This window comes from Petaurus breviceps, unplaced genomic scaffold, assembly GCF_028583685.1.
Source record: "Petaurus breviceps papuanus isolate PSGF00001 unplaced genomic scaffold, PetGlider_PUasm1.0 91023, whole genome shotgun sequence".
Taxonomy (NCBI): Eukaryota; Metazoa; Chordata; class Mammalia; order Diprotodontia; family Petauridae; genus Petaurus; species Petaurus breviceps.
The window spans coordinates 8126612-8145104 of NW_027187398.1; the positions used below are offsets into that span (position 1 = coordinate 8126612).

Below are 18493 nucleotides of genomic sequence, written 5' to 3' on the forward strand. Positions count from 1 at the left end.
AGAGAGAGAGAGAGAGAGAGAGAGAGAGAGAGAGAGAGAGAGAGAGAATAAGTACAAAATAAATACAAGTATAGACCCACCCCACCCCCTTGAGCTACTTTATCAACTTGACAGTCATGAGTTTGAAGGTTGGGTTCCCACAGATGAACTACCCTGAAGTTTCAAGATACTTTGTGAGTATCAGAGATTCCTACTACAGCTGTACACTACCATAGCTCACAAGCCCCCACCAGTGAGCTTACCATTAACAGTCAGCCAGTAGACACATGAACTTAAAGCATTTACTAAGATGACATAGTAAGAAGAATGGCTACAAAACAAATTTTTTCTTGCTTTTTGGACAGGTGAGGGCAGGGCAGTTGGGGTTAAGTGACTTGCCCAAGGTCACATGGCTAGTTAATGTTAAGTGTCTGGGGTTGGATTTGAACTCAAGTCCTCCTGACTCCAGGGCAGGTGCTCTATTCACTGTGATACTTAGCTGACCCAAGGCTAATTTTTTTCTTAAATATACAGTAAGCTCTCTTTTCTTCTGTCAAAGGTATCATTTCCTGAAACCTCTTTGTCTTGAATTTTTCCTGTGTCCATTTCTTTCTGGAGACCAAGACTTTCCAAACTTACCCTTTATGGATTCTGTATGTCCTACTGGTAGAACAGCTCCACTGAAAAGCACCAGCATCATTGGGACAGAGAATGATATCCTCTCTTTTCCTCACCAAGAAGTTAAATTTGATTCCTTTCTAAGGGTTAGGTTAGGCTCTTCCTCCACTGCTGGCTTCTTGCCTACCTACAAAGTTTGCCTGCAAGCTAACTTTTAAAGTGTGACCAAGGGTGTGGCCAGTCTTCAATTTGCCAATGGTAGTTGCCCATTTCAATTCAATCAAGGACACTTTTCACTCTTTATAAGGGGATATAGGGTTTATACAATTCTTTACACTCAGTTTAACACCCCCTTAATATGCCTTTTACTTCCTGGTATTATATCCTGGACTGGGAGGTTGGTCAGAGACCACCAACATAGTGTAATTTAAGGAGAGAGGGCATTAGGAAAGGTTTCATGTAGTTCTGAAGGAAGCAAGGTGTTCTACTGCTCTGAGATGAGAAGAGAATGAATCCCAGACATAGGGGACAGCCTATGACAAAGCATAGTGGGACAGCCTATGCCAAAGCATACAAGGCAATGATGTACAAGAGATGAGAAAAGGGAGCAGCTACCGTGTTTCCCCAATAATAAGACCTATCCTGAAAATAAGCCCTCCCCTTACTGTGTAAGATTCCTCTAAAATAAGCCCTCCCCCGAAAATAAGCCCTATTGAGATTGCTACTGTAGTGAAGGTGATCCCCTGCGCTACACGCTACATTATGGTACCCTCTGTATGCACCGTCCCCCCCCACCCCATGAAACGCACGCCGCACTCCGAGCTGCATCCAATCAGAGCTGCAGCAGTGAGCGTGTCATCCTGTTCTTTATTGAATTCATTATTGAATAAAGGTACATTTTTTGTTCACATTTACCTGTTTATTAAAATTGCTATCAATGTTCATTAAAATAAGCCCTCCCCTGAAAATAAGCCCTCTGGTGTTTTTCTGTCCAAAAAAATTAATAAGACAGTGTCTTATTATCAGGGAAACACGGTAGGTGGTGCAGTGAGTAGAGCACTGGCCTTGGAGTCAGGAGGACCTGAGTTCAAATCTGACCTCAGACACAACACAAAAACTAGCCGTGTGACCTTGGGCAAGTCACTTAACCCCAATTGCCCTCCAAAAAGCAAAAAAAAAAAAGAGAGATGAGAAAAGGTATTTAAGAGCACACTGTATTACTATAAAACATTATATCAGTGTAAGTTTTTGTCATTATTCTCAGGATCCTAACCAAGTTCCCTGCAGAGTCAGCCCAGGGTTGCCTCTACAGGTCTTTTAAGAAACTTGTTCTGGGCAGCTAGGTGGCACAGTGAATAGAGCACCCGCTCTGGAGTCAGGACAACCTGAGTTCAAATCCGACCTCAGATCTTTGACATTACTAGCTGTGTGACCTTGGACAAGTCACTTAACCCTAATTGCCTTTCCTTCCCTTCTCCCCCCCCCACAAAAAAAGAAGAAACTTGTTCAAACCTACCCCTGGCTGTGCAGTATTAGAGAAATAAGCATGCATTATGCTAACAACAACTCAATTTAGATAGTGGTTTACCCAAAGGTCCCTTCTGTATGACAGCCCTGTGAAACAAATATTATCCCCACATTACAAATTGAAGAAACAGGCTGAAAGGTGAAAAGGATGCCCAGCCTACAGAGCCAGTAAAAAAGGGGAGTGGAGATTTGAATGCAGTCTTCTGTTTCTAAGTTTAGTGTTCTTTACACTACACCAGACATATTCATAGCCCTAAGAACACTCCTTTAGGGACAGTTAGATGGTGCAGTGAATAGAACACCGGCCCTGGAGTCAGTAGGAACTGAGTTCAAATCCGGCCTCAGACACTTAACACTTACTAGCCAGTGACCTTGGGCAAGTCACTTAACCCCAACTGCCCTGCATTCCTGCCTCCAAAAAGCAAAAAAAGAACATTCCTTTACTGAGCCCCTAGACAGCTGAGGGCTGGTTCTAGCTTTTCCCTGGTCTAGATTGTGACTCCACTAAAGTTATTTGTCCACTCAACCTTCCACCTGGAGGTTGTAGAGCTCAGAAATGTCTTAATTCAAGCAATCAAAGCTAGAAGGGACTTTAGGGATCACCTAGTTTAACCCCTCAATTTACAGCTGGGGAAACTGAGTTTTAGAGACAGGAAAGGGGAATGATTTATCCAAGGTCACATAAGAAATTAGTTGGTGAGCCTAAGACTAAGAGACTTGGCAAAAGTCCTAAATTTCTCTTTCACGTCTGTCTGTCTCTGTCTGTCTGTCTCTCTCTCACACACAGACACACATACACACATCCTAGAAAACAGCCCTAAGCATCCCATGGTTCCCAATGTAGATAATAAAATTAATCTCTAATAATTGTGCCTAGGTACCATAAGTGGGCCAGCTTGGTGGGACAGTGGATAAAACGTCAAACCTGAAGTCAGGAAGAATCATTGTTCTGATTTCAAATCTGGCCTCAGATACTTACTAGTTGTATGACCCTGGGCAAGTCACTTAACCCTGTTAGCCTCAGTTTTCTCATCTATAAAATGTATTGAAAAGAAGTGGAAAACCACTCCAGTATTTTTGCCAAGAAAACTTCAAATGGGCTCACGCAGAATTGGACATGACTGAAACTACTGAACAACAACAAAGGTACCCATAAGTATAAGGTATAATTACAATTTCTGCCACAGGGATATCGGGGACATGGTTTGTGGTACTTGTGACTTTAAAAACATTTATTATTATATTTTCTTTTTAGGTCATCTTCATTTTCAAATATGTCTTTCCCATAGCCAGTGAAAAATGGGAAATTGCCCTTGTAGCAATGAATAAAAGAGGGGGAGAAAACCAATTCATTAAAACTAACTGAGTCTGACAGTATGTGCAATGTTCTACACACAGTCCCCTGTCACCGCAAAGATGGAAGAGAGGGCTTTGATGATATTTGATACCAAATTCAGACTGAGGGTGGTGGGCAGTACCCAGGGCCTCTCATTCCTGTTATCTGACTCCAAGCCTCCTTTCCTCCTTTCTTCCCAGAGACACCCCAACCAGTCCCAGAGAGAACCAGGAGTTTGATTGGGTGGCTTGTCTTCTTTCTTTGGCATGGGGAAGAAACTAGCTGTGTGAGGAGGAGGCATCACATCGCCTGCTGCTCCCCCCCTTATGGTACAGCAATAGGCAACTGCTGCCCCTCCTTTCCCCTCCTTCCTCCCACTAACCTGCTCTCCACAAGACTGCTGTTTCTATAGAGATCAGGTTTTTAAGTAGTGGGGAAAGGGGAAGGATGCAAAAGGAATGAGAGTGGCCAAGTACAGCAGGGTGCCCTGCAGGCATGGACAGCCTCCATCCCCTTCCACATTTCTGTCTCTACATGTAGCATATTCTCTGTCTCTATACTCTATCATACTCCATCTCTGTATCTCCCTAGTTCTCTCTATAACATACTTTTTATATCTCTACATACATCAGAAACACAGACATACTCATTTTTCTTCCCTGACTTCTCTGACTGAAATTTTTCTCAATTCTTGTAAGCAGAATGTCCTCCCTGGAGAACTGTTGTAACTCTTCATTCATACACAACCAGTGCAAATACTTTGATACTTTGGGAGAACAGGAGACTAACAATGACTCCTTGCCAAGAATGGAACCCAATCCCTAGGACCTTTCTGATCCCTTAACTTTTTTTCAGTGTGTTGACTATTATTTCAAACTCTCTTCTTAGTCTAAAAAAGAAACTGAAGATAAAACAAAAACAAATCAGTGTGTGCATGTATGAGAGAGAAAGAGAGAGGGACAGACAGAGGAGAGTCAGAGAGACAGAGACAAAGAGAAAGTGTTTGGGGCACTAGAAGGGGAGACTCAGAGGAATTGACTTTCAGAACACTTAGAAAGAAGGTCCCATGGAATCTACAACCTGTAACAGGGCTCCATAAATACAGTGCTAAGTATAAAAATCACTTGACAAAGTCTCACAACATTCTTCTGGGCAAGATGGAGAGATATAGGTTAGATGAAAGCTTAGAGTCATATTTTATAGGTAAAGGTAGTTATGGGGGGAGCTCACAGAGTTTTCCTGCTTCCATCTTGGCTCTGCCCTCCATCACCTGGATGAAAATTTTAAAAGGTGGATTGACTGCTGATAGAATGACCAGACCCAAAGAGTAATGCTTAATGAACCAATAACCTGGAAGGAGTTCTCTATTGTATGATTCCAGTTCTGACTTCAGTCCCATCTTATCAACATTTTTACCAAACCTAAAGATAAAGGTATAGATGGTATACATATCTAATTTAGAGATGACATAAAATTGGGCAGAGTCAATATTCCAGAAAAATGTCTTAACAGACTAGGACAGGGGTGGGGAACCTGGGGCCCTCTAGGTCCTGAAGTGGGCCTGAAAGTTTCCCACTGGACAAGAACAATGAGGCAAATGTAATGAGATGAAATTTAATAGGATAAAGTAAAGTCCTGAACTGAAGGTTCAAAAAATCAGCTACACTGAGCACAAGACTGCAAGACTTCTGGAGTGGGTGGATGGGAGCAGGAGGAGATAAAAGCACACAGTGAAACAGAAAATTGTCAGAAAGAACTCAGTGTGAGTCAATATTGTTACAGGGACCAGGAAACAAATGTAATCTTAAACTTCATAATAGTGATATGGTGTGCAGAATACTACCTTCCAAATCACACCATTCCACTGCTGGTCAGTTTTAATTGTTGGAAATTTCTTCCTCATAACTGAGTAAAAATCTGCTTCCTTGCAAGTTCTATCCACTGAATCTAACTCTGCCAGATGAGGCCAATAGTAAATATATCTAATCCCAGTTTCATTTGACAACTCTTTGAATACTTGAAGTTAGCTATCATATCCCACCTATCTTTTCTTCCCCAGGCTAAACTTTAACAAATCCTTATATTTATTGAAGTTTCAACTTCCCTCAGCATCTTGATCTTTTTCTCTGGGGAAATTTCATCTGGAGAGGAGGGGCAAGGGACGATGGAATGATCACTTCTCCTGATCAAGGAATGATTCCTCTATTTATCAGTGGTAAAAGAAACAACACAGTCTGGAAGAAAGAAAACAGGACTGAGGTTGGGAGACCCAAGTTCTAGTCCTGACTGCCAATGACTTGCTCTCTGGACCCTGAAAGATGCATTTTTCTTCTGTCTCCTATTTTGAGCAAAAGAGGGCTGGTTTTTATGGTATCTGAGGACTTCTATGCCACAAAATTTTGTAATGGTAAAAGAGATCAGGTTTACTGATGTAAAGGGTGTCATCAGAAAGTTTTCTTTCATGTTTCAAAATCCTATGATTCTATGACTCTGACTTCTTATTTTATTTTCTTTCTCCTGGATCACACAGCCTTAGGAAAAGCTAAGATTGGTACCTTCTCAAGTGTTCTTGGTTGGAATTTAGTTCACTTTCCTTGGTTTCTCCTTTCTTAAGCACTGAGTAGGTAGGTGGTTGGTAGGTAGAAAGGAAGGAAAGAGATTATTTATTTACATACCTTAAAGAAACTAGACTGGGTTCCCATCAATATTTTTCCAGTCTCCAAAACTTATAGGAACTTAGGGGGCCCTACAGAGGGTCCCTTCCCCTTCCCACCTGGGGTGTGGCCTGCGAACAGAAGTGAGAGTGAAGGTCAGCAACTCAGAGAGACAATGGAGCAATTGATCCTGGGTTCTGGCACCCTCAGCTACCTGGCACTGTGCCCTTGATCCCCTAGGGAACCTAGCCTGCTTAGTTGCAGGTGTGACCTGAGCAGGGGGAAAGCTTGGTGATAGAGCAGCACAGATAAGGTATTGGGAGCAATGGAAGGCAAGACCAGGAAAGCTTCTGAGCAGAAAAGGTCAAAGAAACAAAAAATAGCAAAATCTAGGGGACATAACAGGGAAGAGTTTTTCAGCCCAGTATTGGATAAGTACTTGTTGAATTAAATTGAACTTAATATCCTGTTCAACTCTAAAATTCCAAAAGTTGAAGGTGGATTTGGTTGGAGGACCGTAGTCCAGACTGGGAGGACAGGAGCCCTTGAGCATTGCTGAACAGCAAGTGGGCATACTCCACTTCATCTACTTTTCACAGGCATGGAATTGGTGCACTCCACTGCTCCACCCTAGTGACCAGTGCTGCCCAGGGGGTATTGAGGTGTTTTAGATGGTGCCTCAGGGCCTTTCAGCTCGTGCCTTCACCACCCCAAAACCACAGGACCCTAGGGCAAGGGAGCAGCAACCCAGGAAGTCCTGTCTGCACCAGACTGGCAACTTCTCATTCCAGGTCTAGCTGTCCTCCGTTCAGTGGGAAGTTCAATAGACCAGACATTTTACACTGTATGCAAGGCCTGTAGGAGAGGAGAAGGTGAAGTTGGCATACCTGGCTAATAAGTTCCAGCCTTCCTCTCCCCCAGGAATTCTCCTGGGAAATCCTGAGTCAGACTCAGACAGACTGACAACTCAGACAGCTGCTAGTCGTCGTTTGCCGCCCCCCCCCCAACACACACACACACACACACACACACACACACACACACACACACACAAACCACTAAGCATAAACCTTAGCCCGGGGGGAGGGGGAGGCAGCTTATGGGCGCTGCCCACGTCATTGTGGTGAGAGGTCACTGCGGTGAAAGACAGCGGGCTGGGTGGCGGCAGCTAGGGTGATGGCCAGGGGCGCTGGGAGAGAGGCTCCGCCCATGTCTCCATCTGTCTTGCTCTCAGCTTCTCACTTGGCTGGTCTCCCTGGTGTTTCTCTAGCTGCCAATCTTCCCATCAAAGTGCCTCTCTGTCCACCAGGAATAGCCTGGGTACAGGCATGGGGACTGGGGATAGGGTTATATGCTGGGGAGTGGGCGGGGGTGGGTACGTGAAGACCCCCAATGCAGACCAGTCCTTGTGATCTGTACCTCTGCACAATTACATCAGGGTTCTCTTGCAGCCTCCACAAGGAGCAGAAAGAGGGAGCATCCTTAGATCCTCAGAATTTTCAATTCCCCCCCCAACCGCTTTCGGCAATAAGCATTGGCTAGGAGAGGAGCCGGTTTGGCCCAACAGAGCCAAGACAAGCCCAAACGAATGCCAAGCATGGAGCAGCGGAGCCCGAGGACCTCACACATCACACATCACCACCACCCCCTTCCCCAACTCCGCTCCTTCTTTTCTCCCTCCCTCGTAATCAGGGCATCCCGAGTGAGAGAAACAGGGCTGCAGGGAGTGGGGAAAGAGCAGAAGCCTGTAGAGAGGGAACCTGAGTCCGCTAGCCCCGCCCTCGTGCGTGCCTGGTCCCACGAACCAAAAGCCCGGGTCACTCAAGGAGACTTTGGCCCCGGGCACCTGAAAAATCAGGGTCGCTGCCCCAGACTCGCCACGAGGTAAATAAACAACGAGGCGAAGCCGGAGCCTAAGGAAGGGGGAAGGCATGGGGGGGGGGGGAACTCTGCTGTGTCACGAGAAGTGGGCGTGGGTAGTTTGGGATCAGACTCAGTTCTAGTTTCTGAGTCGCAATACCTGTGCCTCCCGCCCCGACTGTGAGAAGGGGTCGTGGCCCCTCCCTGCCCCCTTCTCAGCGCTAGACTCGGCCTCCGCGTCCGGTCCCAAGCGCGTAATTACAGAGGCAGCGGCCAGGCTGGCTGTAAAAGGGGGTGGATGAGATTGCAAGGGCTCTAGAGTCGAGTGGGAAGGGGGGGGGGGGAACGGGATGGGGTTACAGCCTGGACGCCCATTGTCTAGTCTCTCCCCCCCAGGACACGCAGACAGGCAGGCCCACGTGCGGGCCCCACGCTGACACGCCGTGAGCTCTCGGTCCCGGCGGGGAGCTGGGAGCGAGACAGATCTGGCCCCGTGACTGTGACTGAGTAGTAAACAAAATATGCACACACAGAAACACACACACACCCATTTTCCCTCTAATACGGGGAGAGCAGACTCAGGATGGAGTTGGTTTAGAGCCACAGGGAGATTGGAAGATGCCGGACACCAAGAGAGACACTCATGGGACCACACACAGATACGAAGTCACTCACAGAGTTAGGTACACATATATATATGTGTACGACACATTCCTCAGTAATAGAACACAAACAACATTACACCTGCATTACCATTAACCTCTAGATTCCTCTAGTCACAGCTATTCTCACACATTCCCTTCTACATTCACTCACAAGCAGTTATCTCCAACATATATAGACCTTTACATTCATAATCGATGAGCATGCACATTCACAAGCAAATACGAAATTAACACAGCTGCAAGTCAAGCATTAGCACATAAATACACATACATTAGTACACAGAAAACCACATGCCAGAAGCACAAGTATACACACATGCGCACACACACATACACACACACAAGCACTCTCATCAAGTTAACAATCACTACTGTAGTAAAGCAAACATTCACATCCACACAGGAATTCACATCTAGCGCTTAGCGAAGTGCTTGGTACATAATAGGCGCTAAATTAGTGCTTATGATTGACAGCAAAGAAAATTATCACACATATATATTCTCGTTCATGATCACACACATAAGGCACACACACACACACACACACACAATTCCCGGTATTTCAGGGATGACACAATCCCTTACACAAAGCCAACATTGACAAACCTAACAAAAACAAACAGCCTGGTGTGAGAGGAGCCGGGAGGAGCCGTAACTCGGGCAGAGTCCGGGACTGGGGGGAGGGGAGAGAAAGGGAAAGTGAGATGAAGGGGGAATGGGGAGGGGATGTGAGAAGGAGCACTTAACCAAACTTAAGAGTTCTGGAGTTGTCATTTATTACATATCACATCTACAGCCAGTCACAATACAAAGTTGTCCAGGACCCCGGCGTAAGCAGAGCCCTCGTCCACAAACACAAGCACACACATAGATGTGTTCAAGCTTCTCTCTCTCTCTCTCTCTCTCTCTCACACACACACACACACACAAATGCAGAAATACAAGGTACAAACCCACAAAGACATAATAAGCAAATATTGAAACATTCGGAGACGTATCGTTTCCTCTAGTGACCCCACATTTCCCCCCCCCCCCCCCCCACACACACACACAGGCGCTCGCGGGCTCTGCTCCTCAGGTTTCTCCCTTCCCTACCCCGCTGGGCCAGGAGCGCGGGGCGGGGCGGGGTTGGGCAGGGGCGGGGCGGGGTGTCTGGGGCGGTGTCGGCCCCAAAAGGCGGAGCCGTGGGGCTAAGGGGCCAGAGTTGTTAGCGCGTTCCTGGACTGCAGCCACAGAAAAGAACAGGAGCTCGGGAGTCTATTAGAGATTTCCCCACACTCCCTGTCTCCATACTCAACCCGACCTGGCCCAGTGTGGCACTGCCCGGCCCGGCTAGGCGCCACGTTATGGAGTTACTGTGGGTTCCGCTCTTGGGCTTATGTTGCAGTTTGGCCTCCGCCGACCGACACACCGTCTTCTGGAACAGCTCAAACCCCAAGTAAGCTTTCCCAGCCTTCCCCCAGCCCTGGTACTTGGGCACCTTAACTGACATTGCCCAGCCAGATGCAACTGCAGAGAATCCACAGCTGCTTTCCCCGTTTCGGGGAATTTTATTAGAGGCATAATTTTGTGAACCTTTCCCCTTCTCTTATACCTCTGAAGGGAGTATCCCTCTCGCCCTTCCTCCAGCCCTCCATAACCTGACTTTTCCTGTGCTTTCCCATAGCCTTTGAATACCCTGAAGACTTTATAAAGCCAGTGACTGTAGGGTCCTATACACCCCCTCATCCCTCCCCCCCCCACCGCCTAACAGTCACGAATCCTCCTTGTGCAATGATAACCCTCATGCCCAATCCCCTTGCGCTGTGCATGGATAGTACTTTTGGACCCTCTAGACAAATACTCCCAGAGTCCTTTCTTATTTGTAATTTAGATGCTTTCCCTAAAACCTGGCACAAATCAGTTTGTTGTCATAGAGGAAAGTGTTCTCTGCTCTGGGTGGGCTGGGACTGTGGCCAAAATGGAGCATATACCATCTACTGAGACCTGAAACGGGGTGTGAGTGATATACATTGGATTCAGCTTGGCCAAAGATTAGCAGGCACTTGTTTTGCAGAGTTAGTACCAGGGAGAACATCTGGGAAGAGAAGTTGCTGAAGGGCACAGATGAAGTAGGGAGGGAAAGACATGGGCACTAATATCAGGAAAGACTTAAAATGGGTTGGAAGGAGTTAATTTTTCTCTGGACTGGTTTGAAGCTAGGAGGCAAATGGTACTGGGAGGAACAGGAGACGGTGTCAGCTCCTTTGTTCCTGCCTGAGAGTCCTTAGAAATTGTGGGAACTGTTTTTGGGGGAGTATTGGAAAGGTAGAGGGCAGGGAACAGAGAAGTGGGTATAGGCTGGGGCTACTATCCCTAGAATCTGGCCTGTGCTTTAAATTCCATGCCCTTCAACATAACCTGTTTCCTCCAATCCTGTATTACTGAGAGGAGGGAGGTTCCCCAGCTTGTTGTCATCCCAGAAGGGCAATGCCCTCTTGCCCAGGGCCACTTGCTGAGCCTGCCCTTTCCCTCCTTCCTTTCCCGGGATTTTCTCTCCTGACCTGGTCTTGCCACAGTGGGAGAGTACAAAATCCTTGTTTATGCCCAGTGCCAGGTGCTGGGGGAAGGGGGAGCAGGAAACCATTAGCAAGGAGGGGGAGAGCCCTGGCCTTTTCCGTTCCCAAGTTCCCAGGTTTCCTCTCTTTCAGGAAGGAGCCTCTTCCTTGCCAACCTCCCCCCTTTCTCCTCCCCCACTTCCCAGAAGGAGAGTAATAGTGAAATCAGAGACTTTCCCAATCCAGGGAGAGTATGTGAGGGGTGCCTCATTCAAGCCAACTCTCAACCCCTGTCCATCTCACCCACAAGATCAAATATATTTAACCCGATTCTAGACCAGAAAATGGGCCCAGAGGAAGTGAGAGTAGGTTGGTGTTGAGGCTGGGCCCAGCTTGGAACAAGTTGAGATATTTATGAGAGATGGGTAATCAAGAGGCTTCTATTGGTGATTAATGGCAGTGGGCAACAGTCTCCAAGCCTGCTGGCAGGAGCAGTGTTGGAAGGAAGTAAAGCCTTGATCTGAAGTGGGCACATGTTTCTTTGGCCTTGGGCAGGGACTGAGGCCCTGCTGTGCAAGCTTACACAGGCTTGTCCCTTTGCTCTTGGGGGTTCCCAAGGATGTAGGGACACTTTGACTACCAGCAGGGTTCTTAAGCAGAGAACAGCCACCTTGGCACATCTCACAGGCTCTGGGGGGCGCTGGGGCTGGGGCTAGTGGTGGAGGCGGTGAGGGAGTGAGTCAGTGCTTGTCATAAGGAGAGGGAGAGAGACGCCAGCCCCAGAGCTGAAATACCTGTTCTGAAATGGCTTCTATGTTTATCTCTCCAGAGAGGAATTTTAAAAGCCTCTCTCTCTCTTTCTTCCCTGAGGTGGGGGAAGGGCCTGGGAATGCCCAGTCTGGTTGCAGGCATGGCCCTGCTGGACAAGCTCATGCCTGGCCTTGGGTGTTGGGTGGTGCTGGGACCAGTGCTCCATGTGACAGGCATCTGGTGCAAGCTCTGGCCCAATTCCCCCGATACCCCCCATGCATTGATTTTGTTCAAGTGGGCAAGCAAGGCTACTGCCCCTTCTCCAGTTCTGGTGGTGGCTGAGAACATTTTGAAAAGCTGACCAGTTTGTGATGGCTACTCTTCCCACTGGGACCCCACCTGGCCTGGAGCCAGGTGTCTGGATCTGTGGAAGGAGGGGCAAGTGGGCAGTCAGGCTGGAGCCTGCAAAGCCTGGGGGCAAATGTGGGGAGCAGGAGAGGGGGGATAGAGAGACCTTTCCTTCCTTGGAAGGAAGCAGAGGGGGCTGCAGCTAATCAGAGAACTCCAGCATTTCTGGAATTCTAAAGGAGCTAAAAGTATGGATTTCAGGAACTAGGGTTTACAGGATTAGGAAAACTTGGAGAGTTGTGGGTGGGAAGGATTGATTGGGAGGAATTTTGGAAAAGAGCTAGAGAAGGAAAAGAGGAGAGGTGTGGGAATGAGATAACATAGATTTAAATGGCTTTGAGAAGCTTTTGAGATAACTGGGTGAGTTGGTGAAGATGGTTTGGGGAGATAGTGTAGATTGAAAAGGCTGAGAAAGACAGACCTGAGCCAGAGTTGGGAGGATGTGGGGTATTGGTGAAAGAGCTTTATTTGATGGGTCAGTTAGACATTTGTGGGGATTAGAACTGAACTAGAGACAGGGCTTCAATCACACTAGAGGGCTTGGGGAGATTCAGGGACCAACTGGAAGAAACTATCCTTGCAGTTATTTCACATTTGTAGGTGTATCATAATGATTTCAGGGTATCATTGGTCCACATACCTAATCTCTCTCTCTCTCTCTCTCTCTCTCTCTCTCTCTCTCTCTCTCTCTCCCTCTCTCTCTCTCTCTCTCTCCCTCTCTCCCTCTCCTCTTCCTCCCCCTTTCTCCTTCCCTCTCTTCCTCTCTCTTCTTCCTCTCTCTCTCTCTTTTTTGTCTCCTATCCCTCTTTCTACCTATCAGACAGAAGAATAGTGCACAGAATGAAGCTAATGGGTGTCTGTCAGTAGTATGGAGATGGAAATATTAGTGAAGATTTGAAAGCTGTTGTGGAATAGAAAGGAGGATAGGGAAAAAGCAGAAATGAAAATTTTGTGATCTTGATCTTTTTGGTGTTTTGGACTCCTTTGGTAGTCTGGCAAACTTTATGGATCCCCTCTCAGAATAATAATTTCAAATGCATGAAATAGAATATATTGCAAAGTAAGTCAGTTGTGTTGATATACAGTTATCAAGATATTAAAAATAGAAACTCATGAATCCAATGTTAAGAATCCCTATACTGGGAGGGTTTTGTAGAGAGTTATTGAGGGTGCAGCTAGGTGGCATGGTGGATAGAGTGTGGGGTCTAGAGTCCAGAAAACTCACCTTGGTGAGTTCGAATCCAGCCTCAGATACTTATTAGCTGTGTGACACTGGGCAAGTCACTTAACTGTGTTTGCCTCAGTTTCCTCATCTGTAAAATGAACTGGAGAAGGAAATAGCAAACCATTCCAGTATATTTGCTAAGATAACTCCAAACAGGGATACAAAGAGATACCACAACAACACTGAGAGGTTGTTAATTTGGGAATTTAATGGAGAGATATTCAAGGGATGAAAGTAGCATTTAATGCTTTCATGGTGATAGTTAGGGTACAAAATATTTTTCGGGACTATATAAAACTGAGGAGGAAGCATTTAACAGATAGTAGAGCTAAAATAACATAATGGATAAAATTTAAAAGTTCAATAATAATGAAATAATATATAAAATCAGAATGCTTTCCCTCCCACTGGAGGTCTTGAGGCTGACAGCGATTGGATGTTCACTTGTTTGGTGTGTTGTAGAAGGAATTCTTTGAGGAATGGTCATAGATTGAACCATGTGGCTAATAAGGATGCTTTGAACTCATCAATTTTGCTATTAGATTCAAGTTGACGCTCCTCTACTTTTCTTTTCCTCTGCTCCATGTGCAGATTTCAGAGTGAAGACTACACGGTCCATGTCCGACTGAATGATTACTTAGACATCATCTGTCCACATTACGAGGATGAGTTGGTGGCCCCAGATGCCATGGAGCGTTATACGCTATACCTGGTGGATCATGAGGAATACCAAATGTGCCAGCCACAATCCAAGGAACAGGTGCGATGGCAGTGTAACCAGCCCAATGCCCGGCATGGTCCTGAGAAGCTGTCTGAGAAGTTCCAACGTTTTACCCCCTTTACCCTAGGAAAGGAGTTCAAAGAGGGACACAGCTACTACTATATTTGTGAGTCAATGGGCACATTGGGTGTGGGGTGAGCATAGTGTAGACAAGCAGGAAGAGCTCTGGGGAGGAAGGATGGCTTAGCTTGGCTAGAGCACATGGTATTCTATCCTAGTAATCTGACTAGGATAGGAATGGGGTGGGTGGCCAGGAACCAAGAATCAAGGCCCGCTTACTGGAGCTAAATTTTTCAAAAGTTGCTCATACTCTACTCTTCATCAGGGGTCAGAGGTTCCCTAAACCAAACACTGGTACCAGAGGAGCAACTTGTTCTGCCCACCTTAGACTACACTGTATCAAAGGAACATTTTTATGAGTTGAGGGTGTCAGGTACACATGAAACAGGAAAACAAAAATAATATCACCTACACAACAAAGCAAGGTTGATATTTAAATCTCAGGGGGAACCAATCACAACACATACATCAACATGTCTTAGGGATCCTTTGCTTAGTCTTCCTATTTCCTTTCCACTTCCCCTTGCCAGATCAAACAGACAGCTAGGGAGATTGACAGCACTTCTTATTTCAGTGATCCATCTCCTTAAAGTTTTACAACAGATTACATTTATCATGTCCCTACTTTTCCTTATTTGGGGAGTTGGTTTCCAGGATGTGAGGCTGGAGACTCAGGAGGACATATACAGATCATTAATACCCAGGCACCTTCATCCATTAAGGAAACCATTAATATCCAAGTATCATCAACAGTCTTAGAAATACATTTCCTTAGAAACATTAAGAAAGTCAGGAGCTAAGAAAAACAGGACAAATGGGTAGAACCAGGATTTTCCTTTGAGTGGGGCCCCTCCTCACCACAGTATGGGTGTCTTTTGCAGCCAAGCCCATCCATCACCATGGAGACCAGTGTCTGAAATTGAAAGTGACTGTTGATGGCAAAATCAGTGAGTATATGGACTATTTGTGTCAGTTCTTCTGGCCCCCCCTCAGCATCACACCATAATGGGTCTCATGACCTAAGGATAGGAGGCAAAGTGGAAAGAGGCATTGAATTTATAATAAGGGACTTGAATTTGAATCCTGACTTGTTTACTTAGCTGCCTGTGAGACATTGGGCAAATACAACCTCCCTGAACCTCACTTTACTCAATTGAGAAATGAAGGGGTTGAATCACATGGTTCTCCAAATTTGAAAGTCTAGATCAGGGGTGAAGAATCTGTGGCCTCAAGGCAAAATGTGGCCTTCTAGGTCCTCAGTTGCAGCCTTTTGACTGAATCCAAGTTTTACAGAACAAGTCCTTCTATTAAGGAGATTTGTTCTGTGAAGTTTGGATTCAAAGGGCTGCACTTGAGGACCTAGAAGTCCATATGTGGCCTTGAGGCCAAAGGTTCCCCAGCTCTGGGATTCTAGATCATAGGACCCAGAGTGGTGGGGATAGAAGTTTCCTGGGGCCAAGCTTGTTCAGAATGGCAGTTCCCCACCCCCACTCCCATCTGCCAGGTTGCTGTGTCTGCCCTCTCACTTCTCCTCTCTTGATATCTTCCAGCTCACAGCCCTCAGGTAGATGCCAAATCACAGAATGAGAATCACTTTTCAGCAGGTGGGTAGCAGACTCTAACTGGAAAGGGGGAGGGGGTGGGGCAGAAGAGGGAGGAGAATGGTAGATAGGAGCTGTTACTGGGGAGGTTCACACATGACATGAGCTTGTGGTCTTGACTGCATTGGGGTTTGGTGATAAGAGATGAGAGAGCAATGTGACAAGCATCTGTACAGTAGATGGATGCTTTCTCACTAAAGTGGAGTCTCTGAGACAATTTGATCTAGTGGAAAAAAGCCCTGGATTCGGAGTCAAAGGATCTGGATTTAAATTCGTTCTCTAGTACCTCAGTTTCCCTCATCTGTAAAATAAGGGGATTGAATTAGATCATGTCTAGGACCCATACCATCTCTGAATCTATGATTTATTCTTTCTCTCCTTCCAGATGATGCAAATGTCCAGGTCCTGCATAGTGTTGGACACAGTGCTGCCCCTCGGACCTTTCCAGTTGCCTGGGTTGTGCTACTTCTGCCCCTCATACTGCTTCATACCCCCTGAGGGTGGGCATCAAACCCAGCTTTTGAGGACTAGAACTTGGCTGGGGAAGGAAGGGGTAATGGCCCCTTTGCAAGGGAGAAAACTGGAATCCTCTGCCCAAGGAACTCCATCCAGCGTAGTACAAACCTGCCACTCTTGTGGCATGGATCAGTATTAGGGGTGGCAGGAAAGATTGGCAGTGCCAACTTGTTCCCTGCCCCCATGGTTGGGAGGACACAGCTCTCTTCATTCCTCCTGTTTTGCCAAAGATCAAGAACCTGAAATTAACCAAGGGCAGCTGCTCCTCTTAGAAATGGGGAGCTTTTGGATGTACCCTGGGCATAGAATGGTCACGCCCTCCGTGGAAGACCCAGGAGTGCCCAAGTCGGGACTCTAAAGGAGTAGAAAGAGAAACTGAGCTTTTCATGTGGGAAGGGGAGGATGGGGAGAAGGAAGCACATTGTGTGCACTCAGGGTCTGCCTTCCCTACACACTCACATACAATTCCATCTGTAATGCCATATTGGCAAAAGAAGGTCACAGCCTGGGCTCTTCCAGGGGGCTATCTCAGAGCAATACCAGGCAGGCAAGGAGGGGCAGTGCCCCAACACGTGCTGTATATAAGGGCAGTGCCCATTGTATATATATTTGTATGTAAAATCTCTCCCTAGAGAGATTTCTACAACTAAAGCTGTTGTTTTTTACACATTCTTTGTCAGAATGAAATTGTGTGTTACATTTTTTGGACTTCCTCTGCCCTCTCAGTGCACAGATCAAAGAACCTGCCAGGCTACCTCTCTGTCCACATGGGACCATCTCTCCCTTTGCCTGAATGTTTAAGAGACTCTCCTCTTCTAGGAACAATATAGTGTTGTGAAAAGGACACTGGATTTGGAATTGAGAGATTGGAGTCCAAATCCTGGGTCTGTTACTATCTTGATGGTCATAGGAAAGTCACTCAACCACTCTGGGCCTCATTTTCTCAACTGTAAAAGGAGGCAACTGAGTCATCTGATCTTTTTTTAAAATTTTGTTTTATTTGTTATATTTTAAATTCTGAATTGTCTCTCTCCCTCCTCATCCCATACTAGAGAAAGGCACTATTTGATACAGATTATATGTGTCTGTGTAGGGCTATATATACATATACATACACACAGCTTCTATTTATCAGTTTTTTCTCTGGAGGTGGATGGCATGTTCTTTCAAAGGTCCTTTCTACTTAATTTGAGTATTTATAATATTTAGAATAATTTAGTAATTCAGGTGGTGCTTCAAATGGTATTGCGATTACTGTACCCAACGTTCTCTTGGTTCTGTTCATTTCACTCTTCATTATTTCATGCAAATCTTTTCATGTTTTTTCTAAAATCAACAAATCCATCATTTCTTACAGCACAGTAGTATTCCATCACAATCATATACCACAACTAATTTGGCCACTCCCCAATTGATGGGCATCCCCTCAACTTCCACTTCTTTGCCACCACTGGATCATCTGATCTTGAAGACCCCCTTGAGTTCTATGTCTAGGATTGATCCATTTATGAGTGCTAAGAAAGAAGTTAGTGTCTCTCCCTGTTTCTCCTGCCTCTGTAAGATGCGGACTAGGATACTTCCAGCTCCAACCTTCTACAATTGTAGTATTTCCATTCATAGTCCAGAAGCTCTTGATATTCAGCCTCTTGGTCCTTCTACTACACCCCAGCCCCTGTTTCATTGTCCAGGAGAATGGGAGCCCAGCACCCTTTCCTTGAGTCACCCCTCTTGAATTCCTAGCCCTTTTCTGAAGCAGTTTTCTCTGTTGCCCTCCTGAAGCATAAAAGACTTTTCCTAGTCCCTCCTCCCTTTCCCTTTAGATACTAGGATATAGTTGGTCAGAAGCCTTGGATTTATTGGGTTCAGATGCTCAAACTGCCTGGGGTCCTGGTCTGGGCAGGGAAAGAGTGAGTCAGCTGGGGTATGGGGGTAACGCCAGCACTATGGTATGTGGGTGGTACTCCACATCTCTACTA

At 46.1% G+C, this 18493-nt stretch overlaps 1 protein-coding gene and 1 long non-coding RNA gene across 2 annotated transcripts in view; one reads left to right on the forward strand and one right to left on the reverse strand.

Moving 5' to 3' along the window:
* The window catches only part of LOC138153706 (uncharacterized), a 22523-nt gene extending 15321 nt beyond the window's left edge, over positions 1 to 7202 (reverse strand). Inside the window, exons 1-2 of the long non-coding RNA XR_011166433.1 lie at positions 7002 to 7202; positions 6136 to 6245 (exon numbers count right to left, since the gene is read on the reverse strand). This is a non-coding gene — a long non-coding RNA (uncharacterized lncRNA). The remainder of the gene's footprint in view (positions 1 to 6135; positions 6246 to 7001) is intronic.
* Positions 7203 to 9815: 2613 nt separating this feature from the next.
* Positions 9816 to 17186, forward strand: EFNA1 (ephrin A1). The gene is made up of 5 exons (XM_069078214.1): positions 9816 to 10077; positions 14151 to 14446; positions 15282 to 15347; positions 15951 to 16004; positions 16387 to 17186. Exons 1-5 carry the CDS (start codon positions 9986 to 9988, stop codon positions 16497 to 16499), a joined length of 621 nt encoding a protein of 206 aa, XP_068934315.1. The 5' UTR covers positions 9816 to 9985; the 3' UTR covers positions 16500 to 17186.
* The last annotated feature ends 1307 nt before the right edge of the window (positions 17187 to 18493 follow it).

Excerpts from the sequence above, each read along its gene's own strand:
- EFNA1 (XM_069078214.1), top strand. The coding sequence starts at position 9,986 with ATGGAGTTACTGTGGGTTCCGCTCTTGGGCTTATGTTGCAGTTTGGCC. Across the intron at positions 10,078-14,150 it reads TGGAACAGCTCAAACCCCAA|ATTTCAGAGTGAAGACTACA; the intron begins GTAAGCTTTCCC and ends CTCCATGTGCAG. Across the intron at positions 14,447-15,281 it reads ACACAGCTACTACTATATTT|CCAAGCCCATCCATCACCAT; the intron begins GTGAGTCAATGG and ends TGTCTTTTGCAG.